Below are 16,278 nucleotides of genomic sequence, written 5' to 3' on the forward strand. Positions count from 1 at the left end.
AACTAACCAGTTTCAATTTCCGTTGAGGTTTTGAAGGTAGCAACGAAGCAGCGAAATAGCGAAGCCGTAGAGTTCTGGAAAGGCTGTCGTCATCGTTCGAAGCGGCTTTTCTATAGCAGCTGCGATAACTGATATGAGTTTTATTCTAATATACCTTTGACGCCATAGAGATTAAATACAGGAAAGTAATCACTGTTTTTTTTTTTGCAGCAGTGCATGAGATAAGCTGTCACAAACAAAAGATTAGTTATATAAGGCGGCGACTCGATGACGCTTTAACATTTTCTTCAGTTGAGGGAGAAAAACTATTGGTAGAGAACCTCTGAATGGTATTTTAAGTTAGGAAAGAGTTATTAGATGATGCTGAGCCAAAGTTATTATCGGAAACATTAAACTGCTGAGTCGATTGGATAATTACTATGGCCACGTCAACTGATGGAATAAACAAAGAAAAACGGAACTGCTTGAGGCCAACTACTGAAATACAAACCTTGCGCTGATGGAATCGCTAGTTCTCCAAACAAAATAATGCGAGTGTCCAACGAGATGAAGTGTCAATCCCACACGCAATATCTATCTTACTTCGACAATGTGGTTCATTGCAGCTGATTTATTGACACAGAAATTGTCTAAATAGGAGACCTCGTTAAATGTGATTGGTCTTTCGCATGACAAGGTGATGAATCAAGGACTTCTTTTTTAAGTGTACGTCGAATGGCGCAGCTGGAGAGATAAGGTAGCCTCCAAGTGACACTTTCCGCCTTGAAGAGACATAATGCTCAGCCTGAACATAATGGACGACGGCGAAAATGGAAATACAATCATAACGTGTATTATCTTTTAAGACTATTTTGCGCATGATCTCTGTATAATCCAATTCTGAAACTGCGACAAAGGCTTTGAGAATGGCAAGCTCTAAGCAGAATAATAACCCAAGGGCAAGCAAACGGATAGACTACAGTTCAAATCCGTGTTATTTTGCCGCTATATTTGATCGTTTTTACAATATGAGATCTAATATGGAACTTTGCGATGTGACATTGAAAGTAGGCAATGTAACGTTTGCTGCTCACCGCTTGATTCTCGCTGGCAACTCGCCGTACATACGAAATATCTTTGCTTCGGAAAATTCTGGAACACTTCAACAAGAAATTGCTTTGCCAAGCATTTTTCGAGAAGACACCGTGAGATTGATTTTAGATTATTTCTACTCTGGCAACTTGGTAATTAACACAGACAACTGCGAAGAGCTTCTTTCACTGGCTTCCCTCTTACAGGTTTGACATGATTTTGTTTAAATAAATTGAACTTTAAATTTCAACCATCATTTGTCGTTGGACACAATATGATTTACACAAGAAAATTTTCTTTTTACAGTGAGAAAGATTTTCAACTTAAGCCTTATAACTTAGCATATTACATTTGTAACATGAACAAGTAACTATCAGCCGGACAAAATGACTTTATTAGCAGTGTGATGTGAAATGTTTTCTCCCGTCTCTGAAAGAGCAACATTTCTTGCGTATGTAATATTTGCTTTAGGATGAATGTACTGATGCTCATTTTCTTGAAATTTCGTATTTGATTTTTTCCGGCGGAATTCGACGTCGGCGTATTCCAACTGATGTGAATTTGTGAATCGGATCCTGTTGAAGTGTGTCATAACTTTTGGTCAGCATAATATTGAAAAAGTAATTTCGTTCCGTTGAGGCGACAATATGAGCAGTATTGTCGGCTGCCTCGTTCGAATTTTCATATTATAATCGTAATTAAGCCTGATATAATTCGATAACTAATAAAACTTTGTAACGAATTTTGATTACAAAACTGAAATGAAAGAGTTCATTTCCGAGTTGCTCTCTTAGGAAACATTGACCACGAAAAAGGGAGAAAAACACATGATTTACGTTAGAAACGTTTGTAATCTCCAGGTGTTGGTTTTATCAGTAACATGAAAGAATAGTTTCCATTAGTAACCGAGACACAGAGGGAAAAATTTAACCAGAGACAAATTCAAATTAACCATGATTTGCTCCTTTTTGACGCAATTACAGTTCCTTTCAACAATTTTCCTGCCTTTCCAAATAGTTCATTCAAAAAGCGCAGGTGAAGAAGAAAAACCAAGGGCAACAAATTTTATGGACATGTGTCAAATGCTGTCCGCCGGTCTTGTGCTCAGATCTCATGACTCGCTGCTTATTTCTGTAAAAGGCAAAGGAATCTTGAACGAAAATATTCTGTGGTGTAGGAAATATGTTTCGTTCTCTAACTCGAAAATTAATTGACAAAAAAGCGCTCTTAATGCGGGAAAAAATCATTGCGAAGTTGGGACAAGCTCGAATATAACCTACTCCACTAAGCCGAAACATGTTGATTTTCTCTCGATAAGCTGAAAAACAATGATTTTTTGGCATTTTTTTAACCGCGATTTAAAGTTTCCGTTATTCGAAACGGGTCTTCATGGTCTTGTCCACATGCGTAGGCGTGTCTATCGAGTGGCGTGAAAACCAACACCAGAGTTATCACACCGTTCAATCAAAACAAAGCTAAAGATTCCGAGTGGCCAATGAGAAATCGGATTGAAATGCAGGTGAACGGTACAAACGTGGGAAAAGGATAGTAGGCAAATAGCTGGAGTAAGTTTCTAAAGAAACTGTGGTGCTGCGTCGGTGGGAGAGTATAACAGGGTAATTTAAAGTTATTAACTGAGTTGAAAACGTAAATTAGCCACCGTAAAAAGTTTAAAGGCTGAAGTTTCGATCGTTGGCCCTTTGTCAGAGCCATTGCTCTAATGAAGGGCCAGCGCTCGATACGTCAGCCTTTAAACTCTTTACGGTGGCCAATTTACGTTTTCAACTCAGCTGATAACACTAAATTACCCTAATCAAATAGCTGTTGATTAGGAAAGTTTCGCGGTTTTTTTTTTTTTTACCAATCACAGAACTTAAGAATCAGTGAGAATAGGCTGGATCCTTCCGAACTAGTTTTCGTGATGGGTCTTGCTCATCCATAGAGTCTCTGTCACTCAGTGGTAGAGCATCGGAGCTCGGAATCCGAAGGTTTGAGTTTCGATTCCTCATAGGAACTCAGAATTTTTTCTTTATCCATGCTCGTGCTATGACGAATATTATCTTTCTCTAGTTTTGGCATCTATATGAAATTTTTTCTCTCGACAACTTGGCCCATTATTCAAATAAGAAAAACATTTCCTGAACTAAAACCTAGTGTTTTAATCTCAGTTCATTTTTTCACCTGGATATCTTTACCTTTCTCCTGCTTGGGTGCCCTGGTTTGCTTTGGTTATGATCCTTGATCCTAAAGATAATTTAGTAAAAAGCAGTCACTAAGCCCTGGCCGTATTTAAAATCGCTCACTAAACTTCCAACTTACTCTGCATTATCTTTTAGCTGAATTTCCTGCAACCTATTCATAGAGCCAATTCCCATTAAGATCAAAATGTCATATTTATTTCTTGTAGATACAAGAAATTGTTGAAGAGCTCCAGGAATTTGTCATTTCAAACCTTCAAGCATCCAACTGTCTGCGGTTTCAAAGCTTAGCCCATAAACTTAAACTTACAAATTTCAAAGCTAAAATTGACCGTTTTGTTGACTGGAACTTCAAGAGCCTACTTAAAGAGCCTGACTTTTTGGCAATGTCCGCTGAGCACCTAATCGAAGTAATTGGAAGCGAAAATATACGAGTTAAACGCGAGGAGACTGTGTACGAGGCAGTTTATAGGTGGTTCAGACAGGACCCAAATGGAAGGTAAGCTGTTTTATAAACAAATAGAAATAGCGGTGGGTCGGCGCACATTTAGGAACGTATTGTACAAAGTTGAAGTGGGGGACACGTCAGTGGATCATGACAAATAGTCTTGGAACAACTAGCGCTTCGGAAAGCGAAGCAATGGCTTTCACCACTGGACACTGACATATAAAGACGACTTATATAATTAAGAGCTAAGAAATGAAAAATTAAAAAAAAATTCTTATGCAAGTTTGCAAAAGTCACACTACGATGAAATTTACCTGATCCCCCCCAGAGGCCTCTGTAACATTCTTACGATTTCCCTTCATTGGCCAATTAATCGGCGGTCATTTTAAAACAGAACCCTCCCTATACTCTGTTGGAAACGACCAATCCCGCCTCCGTTCTCCCTGAAAACCATGTGTTCCCCTCCTAAAAGATCCTTCGCACCCCACCCCCCTACCCCTGGTCCCATGGAAGATACATGATAACAGAAAGTTTTCCTTTTTTGGCAGAGCAAGCAAGGCAGAAAGAGTGTTCAGGGAGATCCATTTTGAACAGATCCCGTCAAAGTACCTCACCAAAGAAATCGTTCCAAATCTTTGTGAAAAGTACAATATTTGCGTCGATCGGGTGAAGGAGGCTTTAGACCAACACGCATCTGGGAACAACACACACAAAACACAAACATCTAAATCAGATTTTGCAAGAAAGCCACAAGACGTGATCTATGTTATTAGCTGTAGAACAAACCTCGTGGAACGATTCGATTCGGTGACTTGCGCATGCGTGCGCTGCCATGAGATGACAGGACCGGCGGGAACCGTAGAGAGTTTGAGCGAAAACCGCTACGCAGTTGTCGTGGGACATGAACTTTATTGCGTGTGCAGTAACAAAGTTGACAAGTTTAATTTGTTGGAACTTTGCTGGACTGAAGTGGGTGAAGGTGAGATTGAGTGCTCTGTATTGCACGACTGAAATTCCCGCATAATAGTTATAGAGTTTAATAGGACGTTACCTAATGAAAAATGCCTTGCCTGCTTTTGTAATGGATGGCTATGAAACGGGTAAATATTCCAGATCAGCGCACGCTTGGTGAGGGTTCATCATCTTACTTTAATTGGGATCGTGAAAAGGACTATTTCGAGTCCTGTTGTTCTCTGTGGCATGTAAACTACCTCAGTGCCCCTCCCAATTTTTACCACAAGGTGTAAGGAGCCATCCGAGGTGATTTCCTTAGCACAGGTGCACTTCTGTTTTTCTGCTTTGTTAAGGTTTAGCAAAATGTTGTTTCTTTTAGTGTTAGATTTATGTCTTTGATATATATAAAAAAATTATGTTACAGGTGTTGACGTCCGTGATTCAGGTGTTTGTGCAGGAAAAGATTGTATTTTTGTGGTGGGTGGAAGGCAGAAAGGAGAATCAGCTTATGAATTTAATCTGGAAACACAGGAGTGGACAGATCTTCCAAATATGAGTAACAGCAGGCGATGTCCAGGTATTTCCCAATTGTTTTATCGCAAAGACAAGTCACTTAACTCTTACGCAACCTCTGTCCCCCTCTAATAGTATTTTTTTTCACAGGTGTGACATTTTTGTCTAGTAAACTGTACGTGATTGGTGGACACAGCCCAGATGGGGCCTTAGCCTCCATCGAACGCTATGACACAAAACAAGAAAAGTGGACCTCTTTGAAGTCAATGAACTTCCCGCGTTTTCTTTTGAGAGCATGCGCGATAGATGGGCTGGTATATGTTGTGGGCGGCAGGAACAACGAGCGGAGCCTGGACACGATAGAGGTGTTCGACCCGAAGGCAAAGAGCTGGACCATACTAAATGAAAAAATGCAAGACTCAAGGAATGATTTTGGACTTGTAACACGAGATAATCAGATCTTCTGCATCGGTGGACGTGGTGTGAAGTCAATTGAGTGTTTTGATGTGGTAGCTAAGCAATGGAAAAATGTTGGCTCGACGGGAGAGAATAACTTTAGCATGAGTTGCGTGTTTTATCTGCCATTTTAGGAAAACAGTTTAAAGACAGGTATAAGCCATAAATCAAAAATTTGTGATGACACCTGTAAAGCGAGCAGGCCGACACAGTGCGAAACTAAAAACTATAAAGTTTCAAAAGGAATTTTCTGCTAACCGTATTGAACATTATCAAAATACTATAAAGTAATATGTTCTAGCTCTCCGAATGCACTGATCTATAGACATTGTAGTTGAGTAGTGCCCTTTGTATGAAATGGCTACTTTTTCGGATGCTTAGTTAAATAGGAATCGAAAGGTAAGAGGAGGAACTTTAAAGAGAGTTACAACCGAAGGTAGACATTATCATTAGTGTGTTTGGTTTTTATGATAGCAAACTGTAGTACGGAACCTTTGATTAAACGTGGCTTACGCGGGGTGTTGAAATGATTCAAACTAGTGAAAAACTGGCACTATGACAAAACTAACCTTGCGGGTAGGCCTCGTCTTCGCGCTGCAGAACGATATATATAAAGGGAAGTTTACAGGGGGTCTGGCACTAATAGTGCCACATTATCATTGCTAGACCCCTTGCAGAAGAGCTCTCGCCGGCCAGCGTTGATCAAGGCCTCCTACTTTCCCGCAGGCGAAAAAACGCTCTTGGCGAAGCGTAAATGATGGGAACCTGCTCGCAGGCTATAACAAGAGGGTCTCAGTCCAAACGTTGGAAAGAAAGGAATGTTTCGATATACCATGCAAATTAAATTACATTCTTTAAGGATGAACATGTGCCCCAAAATCAATCATGTGCGCTAAGATTGATCTTTTTTCCTTGTCTCTTTTTTCAGTGTAAGTATCTTTGAATAAAAACAAGAAGGACGTCATTTTGTTTGGTAACTGTTCACTTTGTTGGGCTTGTTGTGTCAAGTATAAAATAAAAGAGTAAGAAAAAGTAATCTGAAAATCTTTCTCAAACAGAAATTTGGTCCAACACAATGTTCTCACCCGGGCTCAGTTTCTCCAACTCTTGAGCCACACTCTGCTCGGTTATGCGGTCTTAGTTAAGGTTTTTTAAACAATCACTGTAAACCCCGAGCGTATAGCCTGAGCAAACCCTGGATCCGAAAATGTGAGAACACCTTGTCACGTTTTGTATGGTGACGCATACTTTTCGAATCTGAGGAAATCGCCGGAATTGAGTCTTGAAAACCGTGACTCAGGCACCCAACAACTTGAGAAACTTTGGCGCTGGTAAAAAGCGTGAAATCCACAACAACCAACGACAAAAATGACAAACAAAGCAAAATGCAAAAATAACAGAGTAAAACCAAACATTAAAAATTAATAGTCTAAATATAGAATTAAGAAAAAATGGCGAAAAAAGGCATTAGAATTTACCAAGATCTTTTATTATACTCATAGGTCCGACTTCACAGCAAATTTAGACCCCCCGCGGATTTGAACCCCGGTCCAAATCCATCAGCGGATATAGACCCCCGAGTCCAAATCCATTAGTAGATGTCGACCCCCAAGGTCCACATCCCATACTGCTAAAACACCGGATGGAAAAACTAAAAAGCTATCTCATGAAATTTTAATTGATATCGCTTTTCTCGGGTGATGGTGTCATTGGAACGGCTGTGTTTACTTGTAAGTCTTGTCATTAGCATATCTTCCACTCACCACGTTATGAACACAGCTTATGTACCTATGCCACCCGGTTTTCTTTTTCTTGCCTTATGAAAGACTCGTTATGTTGGTCGAAAAAAAAGGGAATTCACCCGTTTAAAGCTCTCGGTAAGTTCAAGATACGGTTTGCCGTTTGTTTAGTTGTGGTTTAAACTGGTTTCCGTGTATAACCTTCAAGTTTGGCCTATACGTTATCCGATAATTAGAAATTTCATTCTAAGTTTGGAGTTGTTTATTGAAAGCGTTTGGTTTGAAATCAACGGTGGATTGGATACTGATCTAAATAAATTTGGGGAAAACCTTTCTTTTTGTATCAGCAAGCCTTTAAAAAAAAAGCGCTCATAAATGCGTAATTTCAGTTTCAGCGAAACAAAAGAGGACATGTTTAGTCGAGTCGCTTATCACGCAAAATATTGACAAGACCAAAGTTAATTGCGCTAAGCTTCTTTGTTGTGTCAAAATTTCGCGTTTGGTTAGAAAAACAATGCTTTCTTTCTGTTTCGAAAAAGGTTTGCGTTCATAAGGAAATAAATCGGCTTCCGCATTACTAGCATGATAAGATCTATGAAATCCTGCGCGAAAGAAAAACAAAACAGAATGAAACAAAAATTGGAAAGTGAGAAACGTTTATCATGATGAGATAAAAGATCCTTGTCAGGGAAAGACGCTCTACTTTTCCTACAGCTCTTACTTTTCCAACATGAATTAAATTATTCGATGATTACGAGTGTGCAAATTAAGCTGTTACCACTATATTTCAAGAAGTATTTTCACTCATCATGAAACAGAGAAAACGAAAACAAACTCAGAAATTGGAGATAACAGATGTCAAATTTCATCGTGTCTTCCAACTTTTCAACGGAGCAAAGTTCAGCGGATTAGAAAGCGAAAGCTGGTGAAAAGCAGTTTAACCTCAACTCCTAGAAGTAATTAACTTGTACCTTCTCCTTATCATATCCATACATTATCCAGTAGGTTATAAGAATACTCAAAATTATCAAGTAGAAGTTGTGATCTTGATCTAACAACAAATTCTTGTAACTATTTAACGAGGAAACGTGTAAATGATAGTGGGGAGAGTTACAAGCTTAAGCCAAGGTGCCAAGGTGCTGCACACAAGTGGTAATCAATTCCTATTTGCATATTTTCTGTTTCGTTGCTCATGAGTTGTTGGCGATCTCAGCTTGGAATACAGCACACCTTTTGATCATCACTTTTGCGCTTTATTGTGCCAACTCCTCAGGATTTCTTTTCCAATTCTTTTACGAGGTCAGGGCGGAGTGGGAATTTTAAACCGAGAAGCGCGAGCGAGAAACCACGCGCGAGCTAAGGAATCACACGACTTGATGAAAACCACGTATCAATGAAAACATTGCATGTTTTAGCTTTTGCGGATTTTGCGGATTGCCATCAATTCCTACCTTGATAAGTTCTGGCTAGAGAAAATGAAAATCCGGCCGAAAAAAAAGCCCAAATTGTTACCATTTACATTAAATTAAAAACTCCGCGTGGGAATCAAGTGTTAACGAATCATCTTCGTTTTCGAACTCAATCCAAAGTATCCGTGACGGAATCATCTAGCGAGTAGCTCCCTTATGTAAAACCTGTCAAGCCTAAAAAATCTGAAACTATTGCCTTCTCTAGAAAATAATCTACCGCTTACGCAGAAAATAACAAAGAAAATTATTTTCATTAGGTGTTTAAATCTTCTCAGAACGCAACCTTTTAGGTTACCGTAAAGTGCAGAATATCGCCAATCCAAAAAGTTAAATTCCCGGAAAATGCTCATGCTAATTAAGTGTAAAGAGGTTGAGAGCTTTTTCGCTCTATCTCCGCGGGTGTTTGCCCGCGATCTGCTCTTACTCTCGCGTGTCACTCGCGTTCACGCGAGGCCCTTGTAACGCGGGCTGTGTAATTTTTATCAACGTCTCCTCCCACTTATAAATTTCTCCGCTATAGTTCTGATTGGCAGAATTTTTCCAAATTTATATCCAGCTCACTATTTCCTCGCTTTTCCGACATATCAGAAGGAGCGGTTTCATTTTAATTAAGCTAATTAAGAAAGTGTGGAAAATAAAAACAAAATCACGACATGCGAATTGCTGCACAACCACTCTTAAAAAATTCACAAATTTTTTCTCACAAAATATTAAACGAAAACGAAATGAAACCATTTCTTTCTTCTCCTCTTGATCCCTGAAGAAGTCTCTAGAGAGTGCGTGACACATTAAATTAATAATTCATGACGTCTGCTGCGCAATTAATTTGTAATAGGCTTACACTGCATGAGAGGTCCACACATAGTGTAATATCTCTCTGCTGTGCGTTTTGTAACTTTGACTGTGTGGTCTTACTGCGTTCTGTTTCATGTAGATCAAAATACCTCGTCAACTTTTTAATCCAGAATCGTCAGCAGGAAAAAGACAGCTTTTCAGTAGATGGTGTGGAAATTATTTCGTAACCGGTGTTGAAATTGAAACGCTCACGAGGATTCGCTCATTACAGGATGGTATGTTCTATTGGCTGAGATAGTAACTGAGATTTATGTTCGTTGAGTACAGTACGTTGAATTTGGCCTCGAAATCTTTTATTTGCTCACTTATTGCGCTTTTTGTCGGTTCTTGATTGAACTGTAGATGGGAAGACCGCAACGTATTTCCGAAACGATTTTGCGAGCGATTGTGTTGGCCTTCTACTGGATTTCGTCGGCTGCGGCAATGGAAAACAATGAAACCTCGAACAACGCAAACAATTCATCGAATGGTGGAACGGATAAACCTTTCAGTTGCGAGTGGAAAGATCTGGAGTTTCCAATCACATTTGGACCTGGAATTGCTTCATCTGTGTGTATAGTCATCGGCGGATTTAACTTAATTTTAGGTGAGAAAAAATGTTGATACAATTATTTCATCGCTTATAATTTCTTTCTCTAATCGTAGACGCGTGCCGTCTATCTTAAAAAAAAATTACGCACAACGCTGGCAAGAAGAGAAAAACTTGTAAAGACATTTTGTTGATTTCAGAAAGCTCAAATCACTTGATAGTATTCAAAACAGAACAATGAACTAGATTTCGCAGAGGAGATGATGTAAGCAGTTGTGGTTAAGAAATATTCTCGTCCTCAAGGGGGTTCCTCTCAAATGAGTCATCGCCTACACTTTCGTTCAAATGGCAAATATGAACCGATAAAGGTGGTTTGTTTTTATCGTGGCACAGTAATTTTCCGATACCTTAGTGAGTCGATATTGTTAAGAGATCAGCCCTAAGCTGTTTAGGACGTGTTTGCTTGTTTTCACGCGTTTTGCAATCGGAGATCGTTATAGGATTGAATATTTTTGTTCTCGCTAACTGCATTACCCGAGTATTTGCACTGGCGTGTAGAAAAAAACACACGTCAACTTTCTTTTGAAATCATTTTTACAAAAATATGAGGAAAAAAATCGCGAGGCGCCGTTGTTGTGAGATTATTTTATTCATCGCTTTAAATAAAATGGTGGCAGATACAACTAACGATGTCGAATGACTCATTTCGCCTCATTTACATTTTATTGGCTCTGAATTCTTTTGTTTAAGTACGTAGCAAAACTTTCTTCACAACGAAAGAAATTCAAATTACATAGTGGTGCACGTGAAACTTGCTTCCATTCGTCCTTTTTGATGCGAAATTAGACACTGATCAACCCGTAATTTCATGTCATTTCCTGTTGAGCTGAAGCAGTTCAAATTTAAGCTTTTGACATGTTTCAGTTTTGTTGTTGGATAACTCCTTGCTTCAAAACAAAGTATTATTCCTAAGCAACCTAAAAAGTTTTAAAATTTACATCTGGACGCGGTCCGATAGCCCGTCTCTGTATATCGCGACTGTTTTCAGCGCGAAATGCAGGAGCTTGCTGTATATTGTCTTGTGTTCTGAGACCATTAAGTAAACATCTTTTTATTTGAATATATATCAATTGCAAATTTTTGTTTCATGCATTCTAAAAATTTGCGACGATCAATGGGCAAACCACTTCCTGGAGTCTAAAGTTAAGGTAATTTTCGTGGGGAGGTTTTAATTTCGGGTTCCCTTTGGGTGTGGTTGTGGTGAAGGGTGTTGATTGTCTTAGTGCTATCATGGTAATGATAATAATATTTTTCAAGGTAAAAGGTTAATCTACTAGGTGAGTTAATTTTCCCTCCTAAAATTTTTGCAAGGGTGTCCAATCTAGTTTAGGATTACAATCTTGGCCTACTGTTATCAAGGTCTTTTCAGTTGTTCATGCTTCTGGGCAAATCTGGTGTTGAGTTTTGATGCTTGCATGTTTAGTTCGCAATCCATCACCAACCTCTGTGGCTGACATATAAATGATGAAACTAGGGGGCATGGGTGGGTGGCGTCATGGTTTCCTACGCTTATCTTGTGTTCTCCCAACCTCCCGCATGTTTACATCAGGCTATGTAAACACAGAAATCATTTTACATTTCTTCAATATTTCTGCCATGGTACTTGATCACTATTTTCATTGCTGTTGTTGATGTAAATTTTATTATCTTGAGGCCACAAAAAATAATTTAGTCACTTAGTGTAATATGCATCCTAGTAATAGAGATTATTTGTTGTTGCACTGGGTCAAACCACAAGATATCGTGAATTGAGTCCTAAAAATTGTTTTGTTTGCCTTGGATGTGGTTGGTTTTGGTTAATTTTCTCTGTCTTCAAATTTATGACATTTTCATACCCCAGAATTTGTTCTGAACTATTTTACAAAATAAAACCATGTCATAAAGATAAATAAGCAAATCATTATTTAAAACCCTAACAATTCATTTTCCCTTTTTACATTCAGGATTCAAATACCAGAGAATAACCTTATTTGCCACGGGATTTTCATCTGCAGCCCTTCTCTCTTATGTAATATGCTTGATTCGAAGCACTCTGGCAATCCACTATGTCCTTTTAATTGTTGCAGCAGTAGCAATCTTTGCAGGAATTCTGTGTACAACAGTAGTTTTCTGTGGACTCTTCTCAAGTGGAATCATGGCTGGTTTTTGTTTAGCGATGGTGTTCCTTCTTGGTTTTGCATCTTTATACCAATACACAACACTATCAATACCAGTTGGAGTCATCATTGGGGTTTCTGTTCTCATAGCAGGGGCAAATGTTTGGTGGAAACGAGTTCTTCTGATTGTTTCATCATCAATTAATGGGGGGGCATTAATTGTGGGAGGACTGGACTATTTTATTGAGGATCTGCGATTGCTGGATTACTTCTGGCTGAAAATTTTCATGAAGAATATTAAAGGACATGAACCATGCATGTTTTCATGGATTATTTTGGGGGTGTGGCCACTTCTGGTACTGATTGGATTGCTGGTACAATTCCTCAAAACAGCAAAACAACCTCCAAAACCTAAAAAGGGTGAGAGCCAGCGTAGAAATCATTCAACTCAAAATGATCGAAACATTTTACTCCACCAGCGGGTTTAAAGGTGCCTGTATTATGTAATGCTTTTCATAACTCTCTGAATTAATTGATTTTATATAGAGCTTGTGTTGTTATGTGTAATATGGGACTAACTTACATAATCACTGTTATTGTCCAAAGGGATAATTTGAAGTGACATTGTACCAATTGCTGTTATTAATAAAATCTCACTGCTTTCAGATGAAATTAACTTAAGCAGAGTTTAATTTAGGAACAAGCTGTAGTGGTTACTATTGGTAGTCTTCTCTTGGTTGCATGAAGTATGCTCTTTGGCATTGGAGGGAAACATAATCCATAACTGTAACATGGAAGTAACATGCATTTGTAAATAATTTATTTAAAGTTTACTCATGGTATAGGTTTTGCATTTCTTACATATTTTTGTTTGCGGCTATCTGATAAGTTGTTTATATTTAATATCTGCTTTTTACTCTTAATATCTGATGCAAAATTTATTGTCAACAAAATATTTTGACTTACATCCATTCTTCATTTTTCTTGAGTAGCATTTTTCATTACATGTACTGGTAAGATAAATATTTTGAAAATGAATTTTTTGAGGTGCAAATTAGATAATGAAAAAAAAAAAAACTGTACAAATTATCATACCATCAAGCAACAGAAGGAGGGTTGGGGGAGAAAATTAGCCCCACAGTTTATATACAGAGCTATTCCAACTACGTGTAAACAATTTTAATTTGTAGGTTTCAAGTGGGAGATATCATTCTTAAGTACAATTGCTGCTTTTTAAGGTTGTAAGGATTAATGTTTGCTTGGGAGCGAAAACAATTTGGATTTCTTACTATGTAAGTTTAACTTGTAGTATTATGAAGTGTTAAATATAGAATTATTTGTCGAGATTAAAACATTAGAAAATTCACAGAAGATATCCACCATTCCTATTATTTTTTCCTTATCCATGCGCAGACTTTCACAACAAGCGTTATGCGATGGGATCTCCATATTACTCTGCTCCAGATGATGTAGAAATGACAGAACTCCTAGCAGAACAAGCGCAAGCACCTCCAACCCCTTCCCTACATATTGACCACACCCATCAAAGGGCCCCCATGCTATTGAGAGAGGACTGACATGATGCATACCCAGGGAGGGTCCAGACACTCAAGAAATGCTACTCAACTGAATTCACTCCACAGCTGTGTTTTCACCTTTCTCAACATCTCATCAAGAATTATTGATGTACATGTTATAGCTAAAAGCACCTGAAAGAAGGAAAAGGATAGTTGGATGAAAACTTCTGTATCAACTTTTAATTAACAGATGACAGTACCTTTTGTAAAGCCTAGAGGGAAGGATAAGCTTAGGGTAAATATTTTTTGATTCATCATCAAGAACTACTTCTAGTTTTGGTAAATAATCATGTCTGACTAATCAAAGAAAACACTTCTCTTAGAATGTAACAAATAACCTACACATTAGCTAATGTAAGCAAAATTTAAAGACAATCACATCAGCTGAGCATAGTAGAGAGAACAGACTCATTCATTAATGTACATAAAATTATGTGGACTGGTGTAAATACTAAAAACTTGTCAGCTTTAAGATTTATAAATAACTGCTTTTTGTAATCTGTGGTAAAAGTACTTACACTTGAATGAAATAATTTATTATGGACAAAATATAAAATGTTTTGAACTGTAAGTAAAAACACAGCTTTTACAAAAAAATTAGCATTTAGTGGATAAAGTAACAGCAGTAACAATGAGTAATCGGTAGGTTCTTTTGTAGCAAAATGGTAAAAATTAAAAAGCTGAAATTTTTAGGACTTTCTGTGATCATAACTGTTTTGTGGCTTGTGGTTTGTGTTTGAGTAAAAAGACAATTTCTGAAGTTTTCTTGTCATGATTGGTTTGCTCTTTGAGTTAAATTAAAACATCTTTAACAAACCTCTCCTATGCTCTGTTCATTATTTAAGAATCAGTAGGTTTCTTTTGCTTTTATATTTTGTGCAAGAGGCTTCTCAAAATTCAGGGACTTTCAAATAGAAGATGTGCACATCTTACAAAATGATTGAAAAACAAGTAAACAGATGTCAATTAAAAAAAACTTCAGGATCTTATGTTTGCCAGTACTTGAAAGACAAATCTCACAAATGTTTTTTTCCAGCAACTGAAGAAGATTCCTAAATCATTTTATCATTTCTAATAATGTTAGATAGCACTATGAATTATTATGATCCCATGCTAAGGTACAGGAATGTAGATAAAGTGTAGATTCCAAAGAGTTTACAAATATGTTCATTGAGAAGCTTAGTCAAACTAACAGAATTTTAATTTATGTAACTTCTAAAAGATAATGATAGAAAACAAAATGAAAACAAAATTTTAACCTTTCCTTCCAAACAATGTAGGCAGTTTGTTGGACAAATAGTTCCTACACAACCTGAGAAAAAATTTATAAGGAACTATATACTGACAAAGTTAAAGTTAAGGAAATGAAAATATTCGTACTTCATGTTCAGAGGAGAATTATAGTTTTAGAAAACAAAATGTCATCAATATTTAATTTACAGAGAGGAAAAAATGGAATTAAGTTAAGGCATGGTATATAAAATCTTACAAAAAGATAAATTTATATAAGTTATTTCCCAGGCAGAGGATAAATTGATAATAAATTGAATGGTTATATTTGTTTGGATGAAAAATATTTATTCAAGTGCAAGAAGTTTCCCAAACACTTACATCAGAAAATTCAACTATGATTACATTCACAGAGGGAAGTGTTCAAATGATCAAGTGTGACACCACTGGCTCCTGGATAAACCCAGGAGGACAAATGGCTATGACAGATCTTTTGCTTTTCCTTACATTTGTTTGTTTACACATAAACTCTTGCATGGCTTGCTTACCACATGACTCCTATAGCTAAGTGCTGATGGGAAGGTCATCGGTTCAATGCCTTTTGGGAGCAGCCTTAATTCTTTTTTCTGAATATACCTGTCATTCACTGGATGAAATTGTATTTCACTCTCCCATGTTACATGTGATGAATTGTCAAAGCAACTAGTTCCAGCCTCTACTGTTCTAATTCTCACAGCATCAAGACTAAACTCTGTATTTGTGACGCTAGGAAAAATTAACACTTGATCACTGGTGTTGGAGTTCCATTGTGTGATCATCCAAGTGCATGTGGGGCTGCAGATTACTTGTCTTTTGCTATGCCTGGCACTTGGTCATCTCTGCTTGCTCAGTTCTGCTTGACAATGATCGACTGCAGCAGGGTTTTGGTCAATAATGGGAAAGGAAGTGACAAGCCAGTATATAGGCTGTTTTTTTTTTGGACAATTTAATTGTATGAGTGGTTTAAGGCAGCAATGCAATGTCTTGTGCATATTCAAAATATCTTTATTAGCATTTTGTGTCAGTATTCTCAATAATTATTGA

The 16,278-nt window shown here is 37.7% G+C and overlaps 1 protein-coding gene and 1 pseudogene across 1 annotated transcript; both read left to right on the top strand.

Moving 5' to 3' along the window:
* The first annotated feature begins 333 nt into the window (after nucleotides 1-333).
* LOC131786662 (kelch-like protein 8) lies at nucleotides 334-6,593 on the top strand. The gene is made up of 5 exons (XM_059103733.2): nucleotides 334-1,277; nucleotides 3,479-3,768; nucleotides 4,266-4,696; nucleotides 5,096-5,248; nucleotides 5,335-6,593. Exons 1-5 carry the CDS (start codon nucleotides 906-908, stop codon nucleotides 5,772-5,774), a joined length of 1,686 nt encoding a protein of 561 aa, XP_058959716.2. The 5' UTR covers nucleotides 334-905; the 3' UTR covers nucleotides 5,775-6,593.
* Nucleotides 6,594-9,651: 3,058 nt separating this feature from the next.
* On the top strand, nucleotides 9,652-15,372 carry LOC131786692 (transmembrane protein 198-like; annotated as a pseudogene).
* The last annotated feature ends 906 nt before the right edge of the window (nucleotides 15,373-16,278 follow it).

This window comes from Pocillopora verrucosa, chromosome 3 (genome assembly GCF_036669915.1).
Source record: "Pocillopora verrucosa isolate sample1 chromosome 3, ASM3666991v2, whole genome shotgun sequence".
In the NCBI taxonomy this organism is placed as follows: Eukaryota; Metazoa; Cnidaria; class Anthozoa; order Scleractinia; family Pocilloporidae; genus Pocillopora; species Pocillopora verrucosa.